The sequence below is a fragment of the Kogia breviceps genome, chromosome 3 (genome assembly GCF_026419965.1).
Source record: "Kogia breviceps isolate mKogBre1 chromosome 3, mKogBre1 haplotype 1, whole genome shotgun sequence".
Lineage (NCBI taxonomy): Eukaryota > Metazoa > Chordata > Mammalia > Artiodactyla > Physeteridae > Kogia > Kogia breviceps.
The window spans coordinates 174,825,091-174,849,763 of NC_081312.1; the positions used below are offsets into that span (position 1 = coordinate 174,825,091).

Here is a 24,673-nt window from a genome sequence, read left to right on the forward strand (position 1 = left end):
TGTTGGGTGGCCGCATCGGGCCCCTTCCTCAGCTTCAGTGACTGGACAGAAGAGGAGGTGGTGGCGCCGCCAGTGACCTGGGGAGCATCTTAGTTTATTTCTGGGTGTTTCCATTAGGTGAGTTTTGGGGATATACAGAAAAGCCGAGGACACTAGTTAAGATAGTTTTTTGGCCGTTTGAAGGTTCTTTTTCCAGTTCATGTGGTAAGGAATTGAGGCTGAAAATTTGGGGGCCGAAAAACGGGTCACTTTTTCGGTGGCTCTTGTACTCCCCTTGTGCACCAACCCGCTCCCCCTTCCCGTTTCTGAATCTGGCGTTGAGTGAGGCAGAGGTTCAGTAGTGTATCGGGCGCTACTAAACGAGAGAAAGCCTGAGCGTAAGGGACTAAACTGTATTCTTTATAGAACGGAATCTCAGAACTGGGAAGAGGGACTTAGGAGATAGTGAATAACCGAACCTGAGCATGCATGTATACCCAGTTCTTTTAAAGAAGGGCAGAGATGCACACCTTACTCTTCTAAGGAGTGAAAACCATGTGTATTCAAACTAGGTACTGATTGTAAGGTCTCAGGAACTGGTGTAGTGTATTTCCGTTTTAGTGTTCATTGGCACTTGTAGAGGTATTTCTTATGAATTTGATGATAAATGATGCTAAGTAGTCTCATTTTCCAATTTAGAAAGTGTTCATTTAAGTGTTAAAATTTCCTTTCTAGAAGTATTTCTGAATTAAATTATAAGTTTTTGGGTTGTGATGCTGTATTTCTTGGCTGATAGGGATTAGAAGATTAGCTTTTGGAGTTTTAAAAATTTGTGCTGATTTTATATTCTTTAAATGCTTTACAATATTTGATGTATTTTCAAGTTACCTCTGAGCAAGCTCATTCAAGAGAATGTCAGTTGGATATTAGTGTTTTTAGGTTTCTGGAAAATGTTAAATTTTGAGTTAGGTAAATGTTAATATAAAAACAGTTTTGTATGCAACTAGACTGTGATTTGGATGTGTGATATACAGATCACTTGTTGGAACATTAACATTATATATTAGAAATAAACGTGTAGTTTACTTTTTTTTTCTGACGGGTTTATTGAGATGTAACTCACATACTATACAATTAACCCACTTAAAGTGTACAATTCACTGGTTTTTAGTATATTCACAGTTTTGGATTTGTTACTACAGTCAATTTTAGAACATTTTCATCACCCTAATAAGAAACCTTGGACCTGTTAACAGTTATTCCCCATTTCTTCCTAACTCCCCCAGTCCTAGACGACCACTAACGTACCTTCTGTCTCTATAGACAGATAGACAAATGTCTATTCTGGACCTTTTATTTAAATAGAAGCATTTTACTTTTAACATTACATTTCATTTTCTTTCCTGCAATGTCTTGTTTGTTTTGAAAGGTGATTCGGAAATAATTTTCACTTTCATGTATGTAAAATGCTTGCTATTTAAACTTTAGGATATAGGAATGAATGAATGAATTTGAGTTGTTCTATGTAAAGAAAAGTGTTAAATGTTATCTAATTTTTTTTGTTATAAAAGAATAAAATTTGTGATGGTTATACTTTTTAATTGAAATAGAAAGATTATTTTTCTAATATTTAGTTAAAATGTCATAAAATTTTAACTAGGTGATAAATTATAAACATAAATATAGCATGTTTTTGTTCTTTACAAAGCAGGTGGTTTATGTGAGTAGTTTCAGAGGTAATTACTTTAATAGGGCTTTGAAAGGGTATTTGATTTTCCATAATTATTCAAATCTTAACTTACTTTAAAACATTTATTTCCCAACAGCTTGCTATGGCATTGTTCAAGTACCCACTGGACCATGGTTTTGCAGGAAATGTGAATCTCAGGAGAGAGCAGCCAGAGTGGTAAGGACTGTTTATCAAAAACATTAAAATACTTCAGTGAGTAGCTTAGGATGCTACACACTCATGTTTCAGTTTGAAGGGTTTTCAGTCTTTTGTTCAAATATTGAATTTAGGCCAAGTATTGACCACAGTTTTAAACTGGTTTTATAAGATCTGAAAAACAAATTGAATCACATAAGTATATACTGATGGATACTTAGAACAGGTAAAATATAAAGTTGTATTTGGGCTTTCTTAGCCCTGCCTACTGGTTTGAGGGTTAAATTGGCTAATCATAGTTGGAATATAATGGCAGTAGGACATAAGTAAGTTATATTGAGATAATTTTGCTAGGTTCTGTTTACTGAGTTAAAAAAAAGTGTTTAATGATTCACATTTCTTTTTACTGTATCTATACATGTACAGTTTAACTTTGCTCAGTATTTTCAGATATTCAGTCCCTTTGGCAAAGCAACATAAAAATCTCCTTTTTTTTTGACTTGGCTGGCTAACCTTCTTTCTGAACACTTCTGTAAACCTTCTATAAGAATGAGGGAAGAATGTTTATTCTTTGTGGCCAAAATCATTTTTCCAGTTGAACTTCTAGAAATATGAGGGAGAAAAAGATTTAATCTTCATTAACCACATGCAAGTATTACCGTTTGCAGTGTGATAGTTTCTTCCTTTTGTTGTTGACTAGAGTATGTGACAGAAAGTAGAAAACAAATATTTCAACTTCTCTACCTACATGGATAGTATGAACAGAAGCTTTTATTTTTGTCTGGACAATTTTTGATCAGAAATAATGGCTGAGTAGCTTATATAGGATTGTGAAACTCAGAGCAATATTCTGTTGATGAGTTTTCTTTGTGTGTGGGAATGCACTGTACCAGAGTTTCAGCTATTCTAGCATTACAGAAATGGGAACTGGCAAGTGGAGGATGAAATTAATCATGAAAATTTTAGGACTTAAAGTATGTATAGGTTTACTCTGTCTTTTTTCCTCTTTGTAGCATGTTATGGTTTGGGGTTGATGGGTCACCAAGCAAAGGAAGTTATGCTTTAATTTGTTAGTAAACACTGACAGTAAGGTGAGGCTCTTCCTGGGGATGTCACAGTAGATTCATGGCCAGAGAAAGATTAGAAAATAGGAAAGTGGGTATCAAGAGAGGGAGGATAGGGCTTCCCTGGTGGCGCAGGGGTTGAGAGTCTGCCTGCCGATGCAGGGGACGCGGGTTCATGCCCCCGTCTGGGAGGATCCCACATGCTGCGGAGCGGCTGGGCCCGTGAGCCATGGCCGCTGAGCCTGCGTGTCCGGAGCCTGTGCTCCGCAATGGGAGAGGCCACAACAGTGAGAGGCCCTCGTACCGCAAAAAAAAAAAAAAAAAAAGAGAGAGGGAGGATAAAGAGGTGAATGGGGAGTGGTAAAATGGCAGCGCTATTTGCCTCAAATGCCACTTGTTTCCTGTTTCTATTTCTTTTTCCTCTCTGAGGTCATGGTCAGGATATTCAGGTGAATAAGGTATTTATCTTAAAAGGTATATAAAGGTATAGTGGAGGACCCATTATTTTAGCTTTATTTGGTAGGATGGTGGGGGTTGTTAATTAAAGAAGAGGCACAGCGCCTTCTAAATTCGTGTAGTGTACAATTATACAAGGTAGGGTTGTTTGTAAAAAAAAACCAAAACTCATTCCAAGCTTAAATAAGCAAAGAAAGGGCATTTTGTTATAAGGCTATAGTAGCCAAGAAACCTAACCTGAAAATGTACCCATGAATTAGAACAGGAATGGAATTAGTTTTAATATTACTTCTGCTTTTATCTGCATGTCTGCTTCATTCTTTTCCTTTCTGCAGATTTTCTCTGCTACTGACTCCAAAAATCAATAGTTAACTTTTTTGATTGTTTACCATTTGTCAGATACTGTGATGAATGTTCTATACCAATTATTTTCTTTACTTATCAAATATATGAGGTAGATATTCTGTTACTTTCATTTCATAGATGAAGATATGGTAGTTATTTATTTATTTAGTTTTTGGTTGCGTTGGGTCTTTGTTGCTGCGTGCGGGCTTTCTCTGGTTGTGGCAAGCAGGTGCTACTCTTCGTTGCGGTGCATGAGCTTCTCATTGCGGTGGCTTCTCTTGTTGCAGAGCATGGGCTCTAGGTGCACGGGCTTTGGTAGTTGAGACACGTGGGCTCAGTAGTTGTGGCTTGTGGACTCTAGAGCGCAGGCTCAGTAGTTGTGAAGCACGGGCTTAGTTGCTCCACGGCATGTGGAATCTTCCCGGACCAGGGCTCAAACCCGTGTCCCCTGCATTGGCAGGCAGATTCTTAACCACTGCGCCATCAGGGAAGCCCCAGATATCATAGTTTTAAGAGAAATACTTATCTAGTTGGAGTCTGGGCTGTCATGAAGCTCTCAACCAAGGTGTTGTATATTGCCTCCTGTGGTGAAAGATGGCCATACTTCAGCTCTTAATATTTTCTGTCTTCTGTCTCAAGAGGCTAAATTACAGTGCGAATCTCATGTTCCTTTTGGGGGGAAAAACCCCCCAAAAGGAACATGAGATTTGCTTGTCTAGTTCTGGACCAGTTAGCTAGCCATGGCTAGACAATAGGGTTGAGTTGCTCAGACACAGGGAGATCTCTGTGGTTTTGAGATAGCTCACTTTTCAGAAGAGGAGGAATTATGAACTGGTGTTACCTTGACAGATACTGAGGAGTAAAAATCCAGAACAATAAAGCAGTATTTTTAGACAAGAAGTTTGGTTGTATATAGAATGGCTTTGAAAGGGGAGGTTAGAAACTGAAAGTCTTAGGGTGCTGTTACTATAAAAATGTGAGAGTAGAAAGGGAGGGAGTAGAAAGAAAGAGTGGGAGCATTTTGAAGGAGGAAATGACAGAAATGGGTGTGGGCTGACGGAAAGGGAATAATCAGAGATGATTCTGAGCTGTCAAGGTTGAGCACTCTGGAAATGGTGATACCATTAACAGTAACAAAGGAAGGAGAGCAAATTTGAAGAGTAAGGAAAGTTCTGTTTTGGGCATGTTGGTTTTGATGCTGCTAGGATTTTTCATTGGAAATTTAGGGTTAAAGTAATGAAGACAAGTTAGAGTTGGAGCTGCGTAGAAGGAAGATTGGGAAACAAGTGACATTTTTTGTTAGGGAAAAGAAGAGTGAAGACAGAACTATGGTGAATGTTCACATTTGGGAGAACTATGGTGAATGTTCACATTTGGGAGAGTAAGAACGAGTTTCCAAGGATGGATAATGAACTGTCAGGAAAGGAGAACCTACAGGGTCCAGTAGCAACAGACAGGTTTTTTTTTTCTTTAAATAGTAACATTCTAGGGCTTACCCTGGTGGCGCAGTGGTTGAGAATCCGCCTGCCGATGCAGGAGACACGGGTTCGTGCCCTGGTCCGGGAAGATCCCACATGCCGCGGAGCAACTAAGCCCGTGAGCCATGGCCGCTAGGCCTGCGCGTCCGGAGCCTGTGCTCCGCAATGGGAGAGGCCACAACAGTGAGAGGCCCGCATACCGCAAAAAAAAAAAAAAAAATAGTAACATTCTATACCCATTTAATTTTTAATTTGTTTTTAAAATTAATTTATTTTTGTCTGCATTGGGTCTTCGTTGCTGCGCGTGGGTTTTCCCCTAGTTGCGGTGAGCAGGGGCTACTCTTGTGGTGTGCGGGCTTCTCATTGCGGTGGCATCTCTTGTTGCGGAGCACGGGCTCTAGGCATGCGGGCTACAGTAGTTGTGGTTCGCGGGCTCTAGAGCACAGGCTCAGTAGTTGTGACGCACGGGCTTAGTTGCTCTATGGCATGTGGGATCTTTCTGGACCAGGGCTTGAACTCTTGTCCCCTCCATTGGCAGGCGGTTTCTTATATTTATTTATTTATTTATTTATTTATTTTGCGGTATGCGGGCCTCTCACTGTTGTGGCCTCTCCCGTCGCAGAGCACAGGCTCCAGATGCGCAGGCTCAGCGGCCACGGCTCACGGGCCCAGCCGCTCCGCGGCATGTGGGATCTTCCCGGACCGGGGCACGAACCTGTGTCCCCTGCATTGGCAGGCGGATTCTCAACCACTGCGCCACCAGGGAAGCCCGTAGGCGGATTCTTAACCACTGCACCACCAGGGATGTCCCGTGGTTAGAGGTTAAAACACTCATTGATGACTTTTTTTTCCTTTAATTAATTAATTAATTTATTTTTGGCTGTGTTGGGTCTTTGTTGCTGTGCGTGGGTTTTCTCTAGTTGTGACACGAGGGGCTACTCTTTGTTGCGGTGCGCAGGCTTCTTATTGTGGTGGCTTCTCGTTGCGGTGGCTTCTCTTGTTGCAGAGCATGGGTTCTAGGCGTGCAGGCTTCAGTAGTTGTGGTGCGCAGGCTCCATAGTTGTGGCTCTCTGGCTCTAGAGCGCAGACTCAGTAGTTGTGGCGCGTGGACTTATTTGTTCCGTGGCATGTGGGATCTTCCTGGGTCAGGGATCAAACCCATGCCCCCTGCATTGGCAGGTGGATTTTTAACCACTGTGCCACCAGGTAAGTTCTGATGACTGTTTTTGTATTTAATGTGTATGTGTTCTTTTTTTTTTTTTTTAATTAACATTTTTAAAAAGTAAATTTATTGGGGCTTCCCTGGTGGCGCAGTGGTTGAGAATCCGCCTCCCGATGCAGGGGACACGGGTTCGTGCCCCGGTCCAGGAAGATCCCACATGCCGCGGAGCGGCTGGGCCCGTGAGCCATGGCCGCTGAGCCTGCGCGTCCGGTGCCTGTGCTCTGCAACGGGAGAGGCCACAACAGTGAGAGGCCCGCGTACCACACACAAAAAAACCAAAAAACAAACAAACAAACAAAAGTAAATTTATTTATTTTATTTTTGGCTGTGTTGGGTCTTCATTGCTGCGCACGGGCTTTCTCTAGTTGTGGCAAGCGGGGGCTACTCTTTGTTGTGTCACGTGGGCGTCTCATTGCAGTGGCTTCTCTTGTTACAGAGCATGGGCTCTAGGTGCGCAGGCTTCAGTAGTTGTGGCACACGGGCTTACTTGCTCCACGGCATGTGGGATCTTCCTGGATCAGGGATCAAACCCATGTCCCCTGCATTGGCAGGTGGATTCTTAACCACTGTGCCACCAGGGAAGTTCTGATGACTGTTTTTGTGTTTACTGTGTATCTGTTCATAACTACTACAGGCTGAAGAGATTTATTAAAATTTTACCTACTTATACAATTTCAATGAGATACAGAGAGAGGATATTTTAGATATTTAATTATTCTACTTGGAAAATGTGTTGACAGTGGATTATGTAAAAAATAAAATGGCCAAAAGCCCATTAAGAATTTGCATTGTTTAGGTCTTGCTCTTCTTGCTTTAAATGAAAGATGATTCCTTTCCTCCAGGAGGTGAGCTGTAACTTTCTTCTATTGCTTTGCCTCTTCTTATTGCAGTTCTTCCTGGCTTTTTACATTGTTAGGGAGGAACCACTGGATGGACTCAAAACCAGGGCTTTAGGGATTGATCTAGGGATGCACTATTTAAAAATTTTTTCTTACTGAGCATACATAGTGCAAATAAATTACTATAAATCTGTAAAACCATATGAAATACACTTAATCACACTAAGTACATATTTAGATTTAATTCTACAAATTAAAATTATATTAATTTGCATTCTTCATATTTGCTTCAAATCTTCCTTTCTGCTTAAAAAGAACAATAAATTAAAAAATTAAGTTGAGGTACTATTTGTATTCTCCCTAGTCTGGGTCAGCCATTACCCTTTTAATGTCTGTGGGGCCAGTCTCTCTATATTTTTTTCTTGCCAGTTTTATTGAGCTATAATTGATATGTAACACCAGAATGTTTAAGGTGTACAACATAATGATTTGATATATGTATATATTGCAAAATGATTACTGCAGAGGGTTTAGTTAACATCCATCACCTCACCTAGTTGCAAATTGTTTTTTCTTTTGATGAGAACTTTTAAGATTTATTCTTAGCAGCTTTCAAATACACAATACAGTATTGTTAACTACAGTCACCATGCTGTACATTACATCCCCAGAGCTTGCTTATCTTATAACTGGAAGTTTGTGCCTTTTGACCACGTTCACCCATTTCCCCCAGCCGACTACCCACTGCCTCTGGCATCCACCAATCTGTTCTCTGTTTCTGAGTTTGGTTTTTTTAGGTTCCATATATAAGTGAGATCATATAGTATTTGTTTTCTCTTTCTGACTTTTTTCATTAACATAACGCCTTTAGGGTCCATCTATGTTGTCACAGATGGCAGAATTTTCTTGTTTTTAAGACTAATAGTCTGTTGTATATATATACCACCATCTATGTTTTAATACTTGTTACTACATGCATATATCCATATACACCACCAACTAGTGTATTTTACAGGAATGGTAAATTCTATATGTGTTCTGTGATTTGTGACATAGCTACTTGTGACATCACTACAATGATATATATTGATCTGGTTCGTTCTTTTTATCTGCTTTTTAGTATTCTGTTACAGAATGTACTGTAATTTACTTAATTCCTTCATTGATTGTCATTTAGGTTTCCAGTTTTTCATAATCACAAATAGTGCTGCAGTGAACATCCTTGTAAATATAATGAAGCTTGGTTTTTTAAAAAAATATAGTCTAAGAATCTGTATTAACGTGCATTACAGGTTATTTGTTTACATTTATAGTAATGACTGATACATTTGGGCTTACTTCTTAAATATTTGTGTTATCTGTTTACCATGCTTATTTTTTTTCCTTTTTTTTTTTCTTCATTTGGAATGATTGTTCTTTATTCTTTTTTTAAAAATCTGGTCTGATTTGGAGGTTAATGTTCCATTTCTTTTCTTCTAGTGATTGCCCTTAATATTTTAATGTGCAAGCTTTATATTTTTTCTGTGAGTCTAAGATTAATCTTTTTTAAAAAAAATTAATTTATTTATTTTGGCTGTATTGGGTCTTTGTTTCTGTGCTCCGGGCTTTCTCTAGTTGCGGTGAGTGGGGGCTACTCTTCATTGCGTTGTGTGGGCTTCTCATTGCAGTGACTTCTCTTGTTGCGTGCAGAGTACAGGCTCTAGGCGCGCGGTCTTCAGTAGTTGTGGCATGCGGGGTCAGTAGTTGTGGCTTGCAGGCTCTAGAGCGCAGTCTCAGGAGTTGTGGCACACGGGCTTAGTTGCTCTGAGGCATGTGAGATCTTCCCGGGTCAGGGCTCGAACCCATGTCCCCTGCATTGGCAGGCGGATTCTTAACCACTGTGCTACCAGGGAAGCCCTAAGATTAATCTTTGTACTCCTTTTGAACAAAACCAAGGACCTTAGGACACCTTGTGTTCACTCTCTTTACCTTGCAAAATCAGTTTTATTGTTGTTTACATTTTAATTCCACCTTATTTTTTTATTAAAGAATCAATTTTGTTTAGTTATTTATTTTTGGTTGCTTTGGGTCTTCGTTGTTGCACACAGGCTTTCTGTAGTTGTGGCGAGTGGGGGCTACTCTTTGTTGCGATGCATGGGCTTCTCGTTGTGGTGGCTTCTCGTTGCGGAGCATGGGTTCTAGGAGCGCAGGCTTCAGTAGTTGTGGCTCACGGCCTCTAGAGTGCAGTCTCAGTAGTTACGGTGCATAGGCTTAGTTGCTCCACGGCATGTGGGATCTTCCCAGACCAGAGATCGAATGCATGTCCCCTGCATTGGCAGGTGTATTTTTAACCACTGCGCCACCAGGGAAGTCCCTATTATAGTTTTAAGGAGTATATTTATTTACTTATTTGAATATTTAAAACATAAATTATTTTGGCCTCTTGACTTCCAAGATGGCCCATGCTCTGTCTGTGGAGTGGGTTTCTGCCTGAATAAACCTTCTTTCACTTTAAAAAAAAAAAAAAAACTTTATTAAGAAAGAAATATTTATTATTTATTTATTTTGGCTGCGCCAAGTCTTAGTTGTGGCATGTGGGATCTTAGTTGTGGCAAAAACATACTTAATAAATAAATGAATAAATAAATAGCTAGCTAGCTGCGTTGGGTCTTCGTTGTTGCGCATGGGCCCTCTCTAGTTGAGGCGAGTGGGGGCTACTCTTTGCTGTGGTGCACGTGCTGCTCATTGCAGTGGCTTCTCTTGTTGCAGAGCACAGGCTCTAGGCGTACGGGCTTCAGTAGTTGCGGCACGTGGGCTCAGTAGTTGTGGCGTCTGGGCTTAGTTGCTCTGCTGCATGTGGGATCTTCCCGGACCAGGGCTCAAACCCGTGTCCCTTGCATTGGCAGGTAGATTCTTAACCACTGCTGCACCAGGGAAGTCCGAAAAACATACTTACTTTAAAATTTCTCAGAGATTCTGGAATTCTTTCATTTGTTTTGTTTTCTAACTGTGGTGGTAGATGTCTTCACATACTTTGTAAGTTTTGACTGTGAGCTAATCTTTTTTTTTTTTTTTTTTTTGCGGTACACGGGCCTCTCACTGTTGTGGCCTCTCCCGTTGCGGAGCACAGGCTCTGGACGCGCAGGCTCAGCGGCCATGGCTCACGGGCCCAGCCATTCCGCGGCATGTGGGATCTTCCCGGACTGGGGCACGAACCCGTGTCCCCTGCATTGGCAGGTGGACTCTCAACCACTGTGCCACCAGGGAGGCCTGCTGCTTGAGTCTTGACAAGGAATGTAGAAGCAGCTATTCCTTTTTTTTTTTTTTTTTTTAAATAAATTTATTTATTTATTTTTATTTGTTTATTTTTGGCTGCACTGGGTCTTCATTGCTGTATGCGGGCTTTCTCTAGTTGTGGCGAGCAGGGGCTACTCTTTGTTGTGATGTGCAGGCTTCTCATTGTGGTGTCTTGTTGTGGAGCACAGGCTCTAGGCACACGGGCTTCAGTAGTTGCAGCACGCAGCCTCAGTAGTTGTGGTGCATGGGCTTAGTTGCTCCGTGGCAAGTGGGATCTTCCTGGACCAGGGCTTGAACCCGTGTCCCCTGCGTTGGCAGGTGGATTCTTAATCACTGTGCCACCAGGGAAGCCCAAGCAGCTATTCTTGACATATCAGTTTTAGATGTTGTCTTTCAGTATATCACAAATTTTGATTAAGTCAGTAGTGTTAAACAGAAAATTTTACATTATTATGACTATTTAATTATTTTGTTCATTTCTGAGTCAAAAGCATACTAAGATTGTTTTCTTTTTTTTTTTTTTTCCCCCTGGGATTAATAATTGTCTTGTATTTTCATTTTCCTTGTGTTCTTTAAGGCTAAATCTTTGCTTACTTTCTAGTCACTTCTTCATGTAATTTTCCACTTGTTTAATGAATCAGGTAGTCTATAAATTCAATTTTCTATACATTATAAAATTCCAAAAAGGAAAAAAATTTTACCATCTTACTTGATGGATAGTTTGCCTGAGTATGGAATTCTTTCTCGGTTGGAAATAAGTTTCCTTCAAAATTTTGAAGATATTTCTCCATTACTTTTTAGCTGTCAGTGTTTCTTTTAAGAAGACTAATAAGTTCTGATTTCTAATCCTTTATATGTGATTGTTCTCTCTTGACTTAGTGTGCTTTCTGTAGCCAGCTTACCTGCTATTTCTCATGGTAGTTAGTGTGCTGTCCGTCACTCATTGTACTGGGCGGGCACACAGTGGCTCTTTCAATTTGGTAAATCATGTTAGGAAACATGAGTTTAGTTAAGGTAGAATTTTTTGGAATTATTTTTGACAGTTCCTCAGTTCTATTATCATTGTTTGCTTTTTCTGTATTTTTCTTTATTTGGATGTTGGACCTTTTGAGCTGATCTTGCATTTAAGTTAATCTATTTCTTTCTGTTTTACTTTCTGAGGCAGTTTCTTACTTTATTTTCAATTCTTTCACTTAAGTTTGTAAGTTCTATTATACTTTTAATTTCCAGAGGCTCTTTTATGCTTTCTGAATGTTTATTTTTTATCCTCTACTTCTGTTTCTTAAGTGCAATATTTTCTCTTAATTCTGTGAGGATGTTAACCAGATGGTTGTTTTTGTTTTGTGTCAGTGTTCTGAAGTTTTCTTCTGCTCCTGGGACTCTTTTCCTCAGAGTTCCTTTGTACCATTTGTTTTGGCCTGTCTTGTTAGGGACTTTGCTTACAAATCTAGTGACTGGTAGCCGTCCATTTGAATTTAAGACAAGCTCCTAATGAGGTGACTGGAAGTTCTGTGTGTGTGGCAGAAATTGTTGGCAGATTGGCTTCATTATAGGTGTCTAGCTGGGTTTTTTTATTGGGATGCCACCAACTGGTTAGTTTATTCAGAGAAAAATCCGCCAGTCATCTGTTTGGGATTCACAAACCTGGTCACCAGTATTCTTTGAGCCATTGGTTGCTGGGATTTCACCATCTAGAACTAGATTTTTCAGTACGCCTTTGCTCAGATGTCTCCACGTCCAGATTTCCTTTTCTTTACCCTTTGTTCAGTTTTCTCGGCTGTGGGAGAGAGAGTTACATGGTACTGTGTAGAGAAGGGATTGGGGGGGGGGGGCGTTGATTATCTTTCAGGTTTTATCTTATCCCTCGTCCTGTTTTGAGCCCTATTTGAACCCATCCCTCTCGGGGGCATGCACCACCGCTATGATGTGGCGCCAGAGGTCCCTCAGCTGGGGCACCGTGTGGCCCAAGATGCGTTGCTTTTGGACTTGCCTTACTGCAGCAGCCTTTTCTCATCTGCCAAGTCATTTGCTACTCTTTTCCTTCCTAGCTTCCAAAGTTTTAGAACTGTTGTCTTCCTTTATGTTTGTTTCCCTTTTGTGATTTGTAATTTTGCCCTTTTTATGTCATTCAGTGGAGTTTTCAGAAGGAGAGAAGGTAGTTTTCAAGTGGAATTAACTGCCTTTTCTCATGATGTAGTCTTTTCCCACTTCTTCCAGGGTCTTGTTTTATCATTTAGTCTGTCCGTTTTACTTGATTTTTTCCCACGCGGCTCACAGTCGTTTTTGAATCTTCCCATGGATTTTACCTTCCCTTTACATTTTTTACCTTTTACTCGCAGGCTTCCTGGAAGAATAAAACCATTAGTTGATATCTCTGCTTCTTCAACTGCCTGCTGTGGTCTAGCCTTTCAGTTGTGCTTAATGATTAAGGTGTAACTTTTTTTTTTTTTTTTTTTTTTGTCACACTGTGTGGCAGGCAGGATCTTAGTTCCCCGACCAGGCATTGAACCCGCGCCCCCTGCAGCAGAAGCAAGGAGTCTTAACCACTGGGCTGCTAGAGAAGTCCCTTAATTGTCATTTTAAGCAGTAACATATGAAATCAGTATTTGCTGTAACACTCTCATTATGGACACTGTCTGTTTTGTCTTTCAGTGACCCTTATATGAAAATCCATGTACAAGAAATTCTTTTAATAATTTAGCATAAGGAAAATTGTCTCCCTTTAGAATCTGGTATATTTCCTCCTTTTTGATAGCTCTATGATACATATTCTGTTTTTCTTTTTGTTCTGGCTGTCAGGCAGCCCAGAACCAAATCTGGTCTTTAGTTACATCAGCTATGTTAATCTGATTATTAGTATATTTGTTTTCTCCTCCTTGTCCTGTGGGGTTTAGGACTTCATCTCTTATCTCTGTTTCTCTGCGTGTTGATTTCATTCTCTCATACTACAGACTCTCTACTTCATGAGGCTGGAACCATGACTGCTGGCAGCTCTTGGCTCTCATCTTCCTAGCCCCTTCTACCAGAAGAAGGGGCTGTCTTGAAGAATCCTGGGAAGGACTCTGATTGGCCTGTCTTGGATCATGTACCCACCATCCCTGTGGCTGGAGTGGGGAGGGTACTATGAATGACAACCCTCACTAGAACTACATAGTTGGAGTCAGGGGTAAGAGCAGTTTCCCTAAATCAGGGGATGTCCCTCATACTGGCTTTCACTGTTCATTTTTCTGTTTTTATTGTTATAATACAGGTCCTTTATTTGTAGTCTGCCTCAAATCCTTTTCTGAAAAAGATTTTAGGTATAAATAAGTAAATAAAATAGCACAAATTGTTGTTCATTCGTTCTTCACATTGTTATATTTGACTCTTAAGTCTACCACTCTTGATTTGCTATTAACGTCACACGGCCAAATTCAAAATTTTTTTTCACTTTTCATTATACTTGATCTACTTTCAGCAGTTAAAACTGTGATCACTCATCTTTCTTGCAACTCTCTTTACTCATGACTTCTGATAAACTGTTTTCTACTTGTACCTCTTTAAACATTGCCTTTTGGATTCCTATTTGGCATTACTTATTTAAAATTTATGCTAGATGATTACTTTTCTGGCCTGTTTATTTGATTACCTCACCCTAGGTAAACTTAGGCATGCTTATGGATGCCTTGAGGCATCACTATCACGTGAAAAATTTTCTAGCCTTTAGATCCATATTTGCAGTTGGCTTCTGGATATCTCTATTTAGATATCCTAGGCATCTTAAATTTAATTTTTCTACTTCTGTAGTCACTGACATAATCTAGATTTTTTTTTTGTCTAGATTATTTCAACAGGTTAAATTATGTAACTTTTGGTTAGACAGTATATTGACATGGCTCAAAAAATATAAAAAGATACACAGTGAAAATTCTTCCTCCTAAGCCTGCCTCTTATTTGCCCAGTTTAGCTTTCCATCTTTCTCTGTTGTTACTAGTTTTTAATTCATTTTTCTAGTTTATTCATGTATGTATATATTTCTACATATATAGACTCGTTTTTCTTCCTTTTCTACAAAAAGGTAGCATAGTACACATTTTTAGAGTGAACTTTTCTCCCTTGTCTTTTTACCTCTCTTTTTTCAGTACTGTCCCCCTCCCCAACATTTCAAGATTATCTCCTATAAAGCAAATATGATTGTTATTTCCCAATCTCCTATAATGTTACTTAACTGTTGGTACAGTGAAAATTCTTTTGTCAGGTCTGCAGTATTTCCACTCTCACACATGTAATTTCTGCACAGGGTATGGCTGGGTAAACCCTCGGCCCCAACAATAAAAAATTTAGTTCTGTAGTTACATAGTAGGGTCAGAAATTTATGGTGGTATTGCTCTAGAGACAAGTAGAAATTATAGCTGCCCTAACGTGATGTAAATTTTTCTTTGTCCATCTGTCTTGTTCCCACCCCTCCTATTTTCACTTTCTGCGCTGTATCCTCCACATAGCCATGAATAGACAGATAACCCCAAAAGATTACTTCAGCATTTTATTCTCAGATGCTACAAGTGCTTTTCTGTTCTCTGACTCCCAAAGCCCAGAGTATTTGTTATCTTCTGTCTTAAAAAAATTTTGCTCTGATTTTAGTAGAGTGCAGGCCTTTTTTTTTTTTTTTTTTTTTTTTTTTTTTGTGGTTCACGGGCCTCTCACTGTTGTGGCCTCTCCTGTTGCGGAGCACAGGCTCCGGACGTGCAGGCTCAGCGGCCATGGCTCACGGGCCCAGCTGCTCCACGGCATGTGGGATCTTCCCGGACCGGGGCACGAACCCGTGTCCCCTGCATCGGCAGGCGGACTCTCAACCACTGCGCCACCAGGGAAGCCCAACCTGCTCATTTTTGACAATTAGGGAAAGGAAGAAAGATAAGTGGAAAGAAAAAAATCCATAATCCATAATCTCATGCAGAGTTATCCAGGTAGTATGGTAGTAGTGTTAAGATCATGGGCTTTGGAGTCAGATGCCTGTGCAGTTTTATCTCGTAAGCCTCAGTTTCCTCATGGGCAAAATGTCATGGAGCTCTAATAATGTGCCACGTAGCGTCAGGTGCTTAATACAGAGGCATACATCATTTCACCCTCTCAATGACAATGAATTTAGAGGTACTATTTTAATCAAAATTTTTTTAATGAGGAGGCAACTTGAGGCAAAGAGAGGTTTAATGATTTGTTCAGCGTCACATAAAAGTGGGTAAGCCAGGTTTTGAACCCTGGGCTCTCCAGAGATGATGTTATTTACTTATTTAGCTGCATCGGGTCTTAGTTGCGGCGTGCTGGATCTTCATTGTGGCATGTGGGATCTTTCGATGTGGTGCGTGGGCTTCTCTGTTGTGGCATGTGGGCTTCTCTCTAGTTGTGACACGTGGGCTCCAGAGTGCACAGACTCAGTAGTTGTGTTGTGCGGGCTTAGTTGCCCTGCGGCACGTGGGATCTTATTTCCCCAACCAGGGACTGAACCTGCATTCCTTGCATTGGAAGGCGGATTCTTAACCACTGGACCACCAGGGAAGTCTCGAGATGATGTTCTTAAGTGCTGTGCTTCAGGTTATAGTTCAAGCAGGTAACCAGAAGTGTTAATACATAAGTATTTGTGAATATCTTCATCTTGATTTTATTTTATAAATTTATTTATTTATTTATGGCTGCATTGGGTCTTCATTGCTACATGCAGGCTTTCTCTAGTTGCGGCGAGCAGGGCCTACTCTTCGTTGTGGTGCACAGTCTTCTTGTTGTGGTGGCTTTTCTTGGTGCAGAGCACGGGCTTTAGGCACGTGGGCTTTAGAGCGCAGGCTCAATAGTTGTGGCGAACAGGCTTAGTTGTTCCGTGGCATGTGGAATCTTCCCGGACCAGGGCTCGAACCCCTGTTGCCTGCATTGGCAGACGGATTCTTAACCACTGTGCCACCAAGGAAGTCCTTGATGTTATTTTATAATAGCAGAAAGTGAAATAGCATCAATGTGGTAGGATTAGGAAGTATGTTATCAATAATACGGACACTATTCCCTCCTGTTTGGATCTTTTCTGAGGTTCATTAGTTTCTGCTATTGTATGTGTATGTTTTAATCCCCGTAGTTCCTACCTGATTCCTCTTGTCTTTAAATCAGGGTGGAGTGGACTTCCTGGTGGTCCAGTGGTTAAGACTCCATGCTTCCACTGCAAGGGGCACAGGGTTTGATTCCTGGTTGGGGAAGTTCCACATGCTGTGCTGTGTGGCCAAAAAAAAAAACCAAATTAGGATGGAGTAGTTTAGATGAGCTGTATCTCTGTACATGAAAGTTTCATTTCACTTAAGACTTTCCAGGGCTTCCCTGGTGGTGCGGTGGTTAAGAATCCGCCTGCCAACGCAGGGGACACGGGTTCGAGCCCTTGTCAGGGAAGATTCCCACGTGCCACTGAGCAGCTAAGCCCGTGTGCCATGACTACTTGAGCCCACGTGCCATGACTGAAGCGCGCACGTCTGGAGCCCGTGCTCAGCAAGATGAGAAGCCACCGCAATGAGAAGCCTGTGCACCGCAGTAAAGGGTAGCTCCTGCTCGCTGCAACTAGAGAAAGCCTGCGAGGAGCAACGAAGACCCAACGCAGGCAAAAATAAATAATTTTTTTTTTTAAAAAAAAGGACTTTCCAGGGCTTCCCTGGTGGCGCAGTGGTTGAGAGTCCTCCTGCCGATGCAGGGGACACAGGTTCGTGCCCCGGTCCGGGAAGATCCCATGTGCCGTGGAAAGGCTGGGCCCGTGAGCCATGGCTGCTGAGTCTGCATGTCCGGAGCCTGCGCTCCGCAACGGGAGAGCCCACAACAGTGAGAGGCCCGCGTACCGCAAAAAAAAAAAAGGACTTTCCAGAAGCTTTTTAAATCTTCACTTCTTTGGCAACATATGATTAATATTTATGGATGTTTGAGTGCTTTTGGCGACTGACTTTTGGGGGGAAGTGCTAGTTTTCTCTGCCAAACACACTCCATCCTTTGTGTGTCTTTGATATATGGATAATGTATGCCAAAATGTATTTTTTTTTGTCCTTTGTACAAATAGCTGTGCATTATAAGCCATAAGAGTATTGATATTTTACTCATATTCAAATAAAGACTCCTAATTTCTTTGGACCAGCCCTGTGCATTTTAATTTACTTTTCTCACTTGTGTGTGTTTATGTGTAGAATTTTCATCACCTATTAGTATTTTTAAAAGATTATTTTTGGCTGTGTTGGGTCTTCGTTGCTGTGCGCGGGCTTTCTCTAGTTGCGGTGGGCGGGGGCTACTCTTTGTTGCAGTGTGCAGGCTTCTCATTGCGGTGGCTTCTCGTTGCAGAGCATGGGATCTAGGCGCATGGGCTTCAGTAGTTGTGGCTTGCGGGCTATAGAGCGCAGGCTCAGTAGTTGTGGCGTCTGGGCTTAGTTGCTCCATGGCATGTGGGATCTTCCTGGACCAGGGCTCAAACCCGTGTCCCGTGCATTGCAGGCAGATTCTTAATCACTGTGCCACCAGGGAAGCCCCTCATCACTTATTTTTAATTGTAAGATCTGTGATGCAAAGAAAAGAGGGTGTACCTAGTATATGGACACTTAAAATAATAAAGTGAGTATCCATATATATTTAGCAACCAAGCTTAATAAGGAGAGCATTTTGCCCATACCTTTGACTCTTGTGTGCCTCCCTTTGAGCACATTCTTCTCTTCACCTGAAGGAGAAACTACTGAATTTTGTGTTAATTGTTCTTCCTTTACTTCTAAACAGTATTTTATTTAGTTGTGGCTGTTTTGAACTTCATGTGAATGGAGTAATGCTGTACTGATTTTTTTTTTTTTTTTTTTTTTTTTTGTGGTATGCGGGCCTCTCACTGTTGTGGCCTCTCCCATTGCGGAGCACAGGCTCCGGACACGCAGGCTCAGCAGCCATGGCTCATGGGCCTAGCTGCTCCGCAGCATGTGAGATCTTCCCAGACCGGGGCACGAACCTGTGTCCCCTGCATCGGCAGGCGGACTCTCAACCACTGCGCCACCAGGGAAGCCCTGCTGTATTGATTTTTTTGATTTACAGTTTGTTTTTGAGATTCATCTATTTGATGCATAGAGCTGTAGTTTATTAATTTCTTTTGTTCCATGATTTCAGCATTTGAATTATACCAGTGTCCATTCTCCTATTGACGGACATGTAGATTTTTGTCAGTGTTTTGCAATTTATGAACACTTTTGTGAATATTTTTGTACACTTGCAGGAATTCAGCTCACTACTAATCAAACTGCTGGGGTTGTTCCAAAAAGGGTCATAAAATCAATTTAGTGGGGAGCAGCCAGCATTAAAAAATGAACTAGAACAGAAAAAAATTGACAGTGCAGTTTTAGTATTCTGTGTATATATACATGGGGTTGCAGTATAAAACATATTTCTTAGAGTGGTTCATGGTCAAAAAAGCTTGAGAAATGTTACTCTAGGGTATGTACTAAGAGGTGGAGTTTCTGGGTTCCTAGGGAGGCCACTCCTTTTTTAGAAGTGGTTATTTCACTTTACTTTCACACCAGTGAATGGCTTTTTTGCTCTACGTCCTTACCCAGTGCTTAGCATGTCAGTCTTTTTAAGTTTAGTCATTTTGGTAGTCTCATTGTGGTTTTTATTTTGCAATTCCCTGATAACTAATGCTGGTGAAACCCTTTTTGTGTATTTATATAGGCCATTAAGATTTTCTCACTTGTGACTTGCAGATGGCTTCTCTGTGTTAGTGGTTCATTTTTTACCCTTTAAATGCAAAGTTCTCAATTTCACTGTAGTCAAAATTTTCAGGTGGGTTTTTTTTGTTCTTAGGGTTTTTTTTTTTTTTTTGGTGCTTAGTGTTTTTTGCAGCCTGTTAAATCTTTTCCTAACTTGAGGTCATGAAATGATTTTCCTATAAAAGAATTATTTTTTTTAACTACTTTTTACATTTAGGTCTATAAGCAACTCATCTGGATTTGATTTTTTTTTTTTTTTTTTTTTTTTTTTGCGGTACGCGGGCCTCTCACTGTTGTGGCCTCTCCCGTTGCGGAGCACAGGCTCAGTGACCATGGCTCACGGGCTCAGCCGCTCTACGGCATGTGGGGTCTTCCCGGACCGGGGCACGAACCCGTGTCCCCTGCACCTTCAGGTGGACTCTCAACCACTGTACCACCAGGGAAGCCCTGGATTTGATTTCATGTATAGAATGAAATGGGGGAAAAACGTATTTATTTTATGTACATTATATATTTATATATTTTATACATACTGTACACATAATATATATTACATATTATGTTAAAAAGGAACATCCAGTTACTTTAACACCATTCTTTCCACTTTTGCTGTACTGTGCCACTGTGTCATGAATCAGCAGTTCATATATGTGTAGATTTGTTTCTGGACTTGCACTTCTGTTCTTTATGCTGATACCAGTTTTAAAATTACTCTAGCTTCTATTTTTCTTCTTTACTCTAGCTTTTTTTTTTTCTTTTTTTTACTCTAGCTTTTTAAAGTTTGGGCATATGTCAGATAAAATTAGTATTTCCCTCTTGTCTTTTTCTTCTTTTTAATATTTTGCCTCTTGCTCTTTGCATTTGATAACTATTTAGAATCTTATTGTTCCGTGAAAAATCCATTTAGTGTTTTGATTAGTTTTGCATTGATTCTGTAAATCAATTTGAGACATCTATTTACCGTTTTGAATCTTTCAATCTATGAACATAGTAATGTCTAGTTATTAGGTTTTCTTTTTTAATTCTGCTAAAATGTATACAACAAAAAATTTACCATTTTAACTATTTTTGAGTATGCAGTTCAGTTCAGTGGCATTAGGTACATTCATAATGTTGTATAACCATCACCAGTATCTATTTCTGGAACTTTTTCATCATCCCAGACAGACACTCTGTACCCATTAAAGAAATCCCCGTACCACCCTCTCCCCAACCCCTGGTAACTTCTAGTATTCTAGTTTCTATTTTATGAACTTTGTCTGCTATAGATGCCTCATTTAAGTGGGATCATGCAATATTTGTCCTTTAGGTCACTTAGTTATTAAAGCATTTAATGTTCATCCATGTTGTAGATGTGTCAGTATTTACTCTTTATGGCTGAATAATAGTCCATTGTATGTATGTACCACATTTTTTTTTTTTTTTTTTTTTTTTTTTTTTGCTGTACGCGGGCCTCTCACTGTTGTGTTCTCTCCCCGTTGCGGAGCACAGGCTCTGGACGCGCAGGCTCAGCGGCCGTGGCTCACGGGCCCAGCCGCTCCGCGGCACGTGAGATCTTCCCGGACCGGGGCACGAACCCACGTCCCCTGCATTGGCAGGTGGACTGTCAACCACTGCGCCACCAGGGAAGCCCTGTACCACATTTTGTTTATCCATTCATGCTTTGATGGACTCTTGGATTGTTTCTACCTTTTGACTATTGTCAGTAATGCTACTATGAACATTGGTGTACAGGTATCTACTTGAGTCCCTCTTTTCAGTTTTTTGGGGTATATACTAGGAGTGAAATTGCTGGATCATATGGTAATTCTATGTTCAACTTTCTGAGGAGCTGCCAGAATGTTTTTCACCATGGCTGCACTCTTTTATGTTCCTATTGGCAATGCAAGAGGATTCCAGTTTCTTCACATCCCCTCCAGCTCATTTTTTTGATAATAGCCATGTTAATGGTATGAAGTGGTATTACCTCCTTATGGTTTTGATTTGTATCTCCCTAATGGTAGTGATGCTGAGCGTCTTTTCATGTGCTTTTGGCCATTTGTAAATCTTTGGAGAAATGCCTATTCAATTCTTGCCCATTTTGTATTTGGGTTGTTTGTCTTTTTGTTATTGAATTGTAAGAATTCTTTATCTAGTTTTGGATCTATACCCTTATCAGATATACGATTTACAAATATTTTCTCCTATTCTGTGGTTTTTCTCATTCTTATGCTAATGTTCTTTGATGCACAAAAGTTTTAATTTTGATGACGTTCAATTTATCTATTTTTTATTTATTTATTTTTTTTTGCAGTATGCTGGCCTCTCACTGTTGTGGCCTCTCCCGTTGCGGAGCGCAGGCTCCAGACGCGCAGGCTCAGCGGCCATGGCTCACGGGCCCAGCCACTCCGCGGCATGTGGGATCTTCCCGGACTGGGGCACAAACCCGTGTCCCCTGCATTGGCAGGTGGACTCTCAACCACTGCTCCACCAGGGAAGCCCTATTTTTGTTTTTTGATGCCTGTGCTTTTGGTGTCATGTCCAAGAAATCATTGCCATATCCAGTGTCATGAAGATTTCCCTTACATTTTTTTCTCTCCTTTTTTTTTTTTTTTTTTTTTAACATTTTCTCTTTTAAGTGTTTTTTAAGTTTTAGCCCATAACATTTATTTAGGTCTTTGATCCATTTTGGGTTAATTTTTGTATATGGTGTAAGGTAAGAGTCCAACTTTATTGTTTTGCATGTGGATATCCAGTTTTCCTGGCATCATTTATTGAAAAGGTAATTTTCCCCCATTGAATGGTTTGGCGTCCTTGTCAAAAGTCATTTGACCATAGTACATGCAGGAATTTATTTCTGGGCTCTCTGTTCTCTTCCATATGTCTGCCTTTATGCCTGTACAGACTACTTTGGTTACTGTAGCTTTGCAGTAAGTTTTGAAATCAGGAAGTGTGAGTCCTCTGACTTTGTTCTTCATTTTCGTGATTTTAGCGTTTGTTCAGGGTTCCTTGAGATTCCAAACAAATTTTAGGAATAATTTTTCTATTTATGCATAAAATGTTCTTGGGATTTTGGTATCAGTTGCATTGAATCTGTAGATCACTTTGGATAGTGATGACGTCTTAACATTCTTCCAGTCTGTGAACTTACATTTATTTGTGTCACCTTTAATTTTTTTCAGCAACATTATGTAGTTTTCAGTGTAAAAGTTTTTTTGCCTCTGGATAAGTTTATTCCCAAAGTTTTCTTTCTTTCTTTTTTGATGGTCTTACAAATGCAGTTAATTGTTTTCTTAATTTCCTTTTCAGATTGTTCATTTACATTTATTTTTTATTTATTTATTTTATTATTTTTTGGCTACATCACATCTTAGTTGTGGTATGCGGGATCTTCGTTGCGGTGTGTGGGTTTTTCTCTAGTTGTGGTGTGTTTTCTCTTTTTAGTTGTGGTGTGTGGGCTCCGGAGCGTGTGGGCTCTGTAGTTTGCAGCATGTGGGCTCTCTAGTACGCGGGCCTCTCACTGTTGAGGCCTCTCCCGTTGCGGAGCACAGGCTCCAGACGCGCAGGCCCAGCGGCCGTGGCTCATGGGCCCAGCCGCTCTACGGCACGTGGGATCCTCCCGGACCGGGGCACAAACCCGTGTCCCCTGCATCGGCAGGCAGACTCTCAACCACTGTGCCACCAAGGAAACCCTAGAAGGCGGATTCTTTAACACTGGACTACCAGGGAAGTCCCTACAATTCTTTTTTTTTTATCAATTTAAAAAAAAACCCTCTTTTAATTTATTTATTTAATTTTTGGCTGCATTGGGTCTTCATTGCTGCGTGGGGTTTCTCTAGTTGGGGCGAGTGGGGGCCCCTCTTTATTGCAGTGCGCAGGCTTCTCATTGTGGTGCCTTTTGTTACGGAGCATGGGCTCTAGGCGTGCGGGCTTCAGTAGTTGCAGCATGCGGGCTCAGTAGTTGTGGCTCACGGGCTCTAGAGTGCAGGCTCAGTAATTGTGGTGCACAGTCTTAGTTGCTCCATGGCATGTGGGATCTTCCTGGACCAGGGCTCGAACCTGTGTCCCCTGCGCTGGCAGGTGGATTCTTAACTACTGTGCCAACAGGGAAGTCCCCTACAATTATTATTATTATTTTAAAATAAATTTATTTATGGCTGCATTGAGTTTTTGTTGCTGCGCGTGGGTTTTCTCTGGTTGCGTCAAGCAGAGGCTACTCTTTGTTGTGGTGCGCGGGCTTCTTTTTGCAGTGGCTTCTTTCGTTGCAGAGCACGGGCTCTAGGTATGCAGGCTTCAGGAGTTGCAGCACGCGCACTCAGTAGTTGGTGGCTCCCGGGCTCTATAGCACAGGCTCAGTCGTTGTGGCTCATGGGCTCTAGAGTGCAGGCTCAGTAATTGTGGTGCATGGGCTTAGTTGCTCCGCGGCATGTGGGATCTTCCTGGACCAGGGTTCAAACCCATGTGCCCTGCATCGGCAGGCGGATTCTTAAGCACTCTGCCACCAGGGATGTCCCTACAATTATTTTTAAATTAAGCCTTTTGTGTCAAATGTAGAGTCACATACAGGTGTAAGAAATAATATAATTACTATTTACCCAGTTTCCATTTATCCATTTTCCCCAATGCTAATAACATCTTGAAGAACTGTAGGATGGTATCCCCAGCAGGATATTGAAATTGATGCAGTTAACAAACAGACCATATCCATTACCACAAGGATCCCTCATGGTAATCTTTTTACAGCTACACCTGTTTCCTTTCTGCCCCCAGGCTTAGTCCATTGTAACTACTAATATATATTTTAAATTATTGTTCTTTGTTGAGGTATAGTTGATATATAATATTATGTGAGTTATAGGTGTATAACATAGTGATTCACAGTTTTTAAAGGTTATACTCCACTTTTAGTTATTATAAAATATTGGCTGTATTTTCTGTGTTGTGCAATATAGTTTATTTATTTTATACATAGTAGTTTGTGGCTCTTAATTCCCTACCCCTGTCTTGCCCCCCCACCCCACTGGTAACCACTAGTGTTTTCTGTGCATCTGAGTCTGTTCTGTTTTGTTATATTCATTAATTTGTTTTATTTTTTAGATTCCACATATAAGTGAAAACATACAGTATTTGTTTTTCTCTCTCTGACTTATTTCATGTAGCATAATACCCTCCAGGTCCATCCATATTGTTGCAAGTGGCAAAATTTCATTCTTTTTTATGGCCAGTAGTGTTGCATGGTATACGTATATATATGTATATATGTGTGTGTGTGTGTAAGTAATGTGTGTTACATCTTCTTTATTCATTCCTCTGTTGATAGACACTTAGGTTGTTTCTGTATCTTGGCAATTGTAAATAATGCTGCTGTGAACATTGGGGTGCAAATATCTTTTCGAATTAGTGTTCTTATTTTTTTCAGGT

The 24,673-nt window shown here is 40.7% G+C and overlaps 1 protein-coding gene across 1 annotated transcript in view; it reads left to right on the top strand.

Moving 5' to 3' along the window:
• Positions 1–24,673, top strand: part of MLLT10 (MLLT10 histone lysine methyltransferase DOT1L cofactor) — a 282,550-nt gene that overhangs the window by 1,326 nt on the left and 256,551 nt on the right. Inside the window, exon 3 of the mRNA XM_067030386.1 lies at positions 1,806–1,885. Coding sequence (XP_066886487.1) covers positions 1,806–1,885 — 80 coding nt within the window. The remainder of the gene's footprint in view (positions 1–1,805; positions 1,886–24,673) is intronic.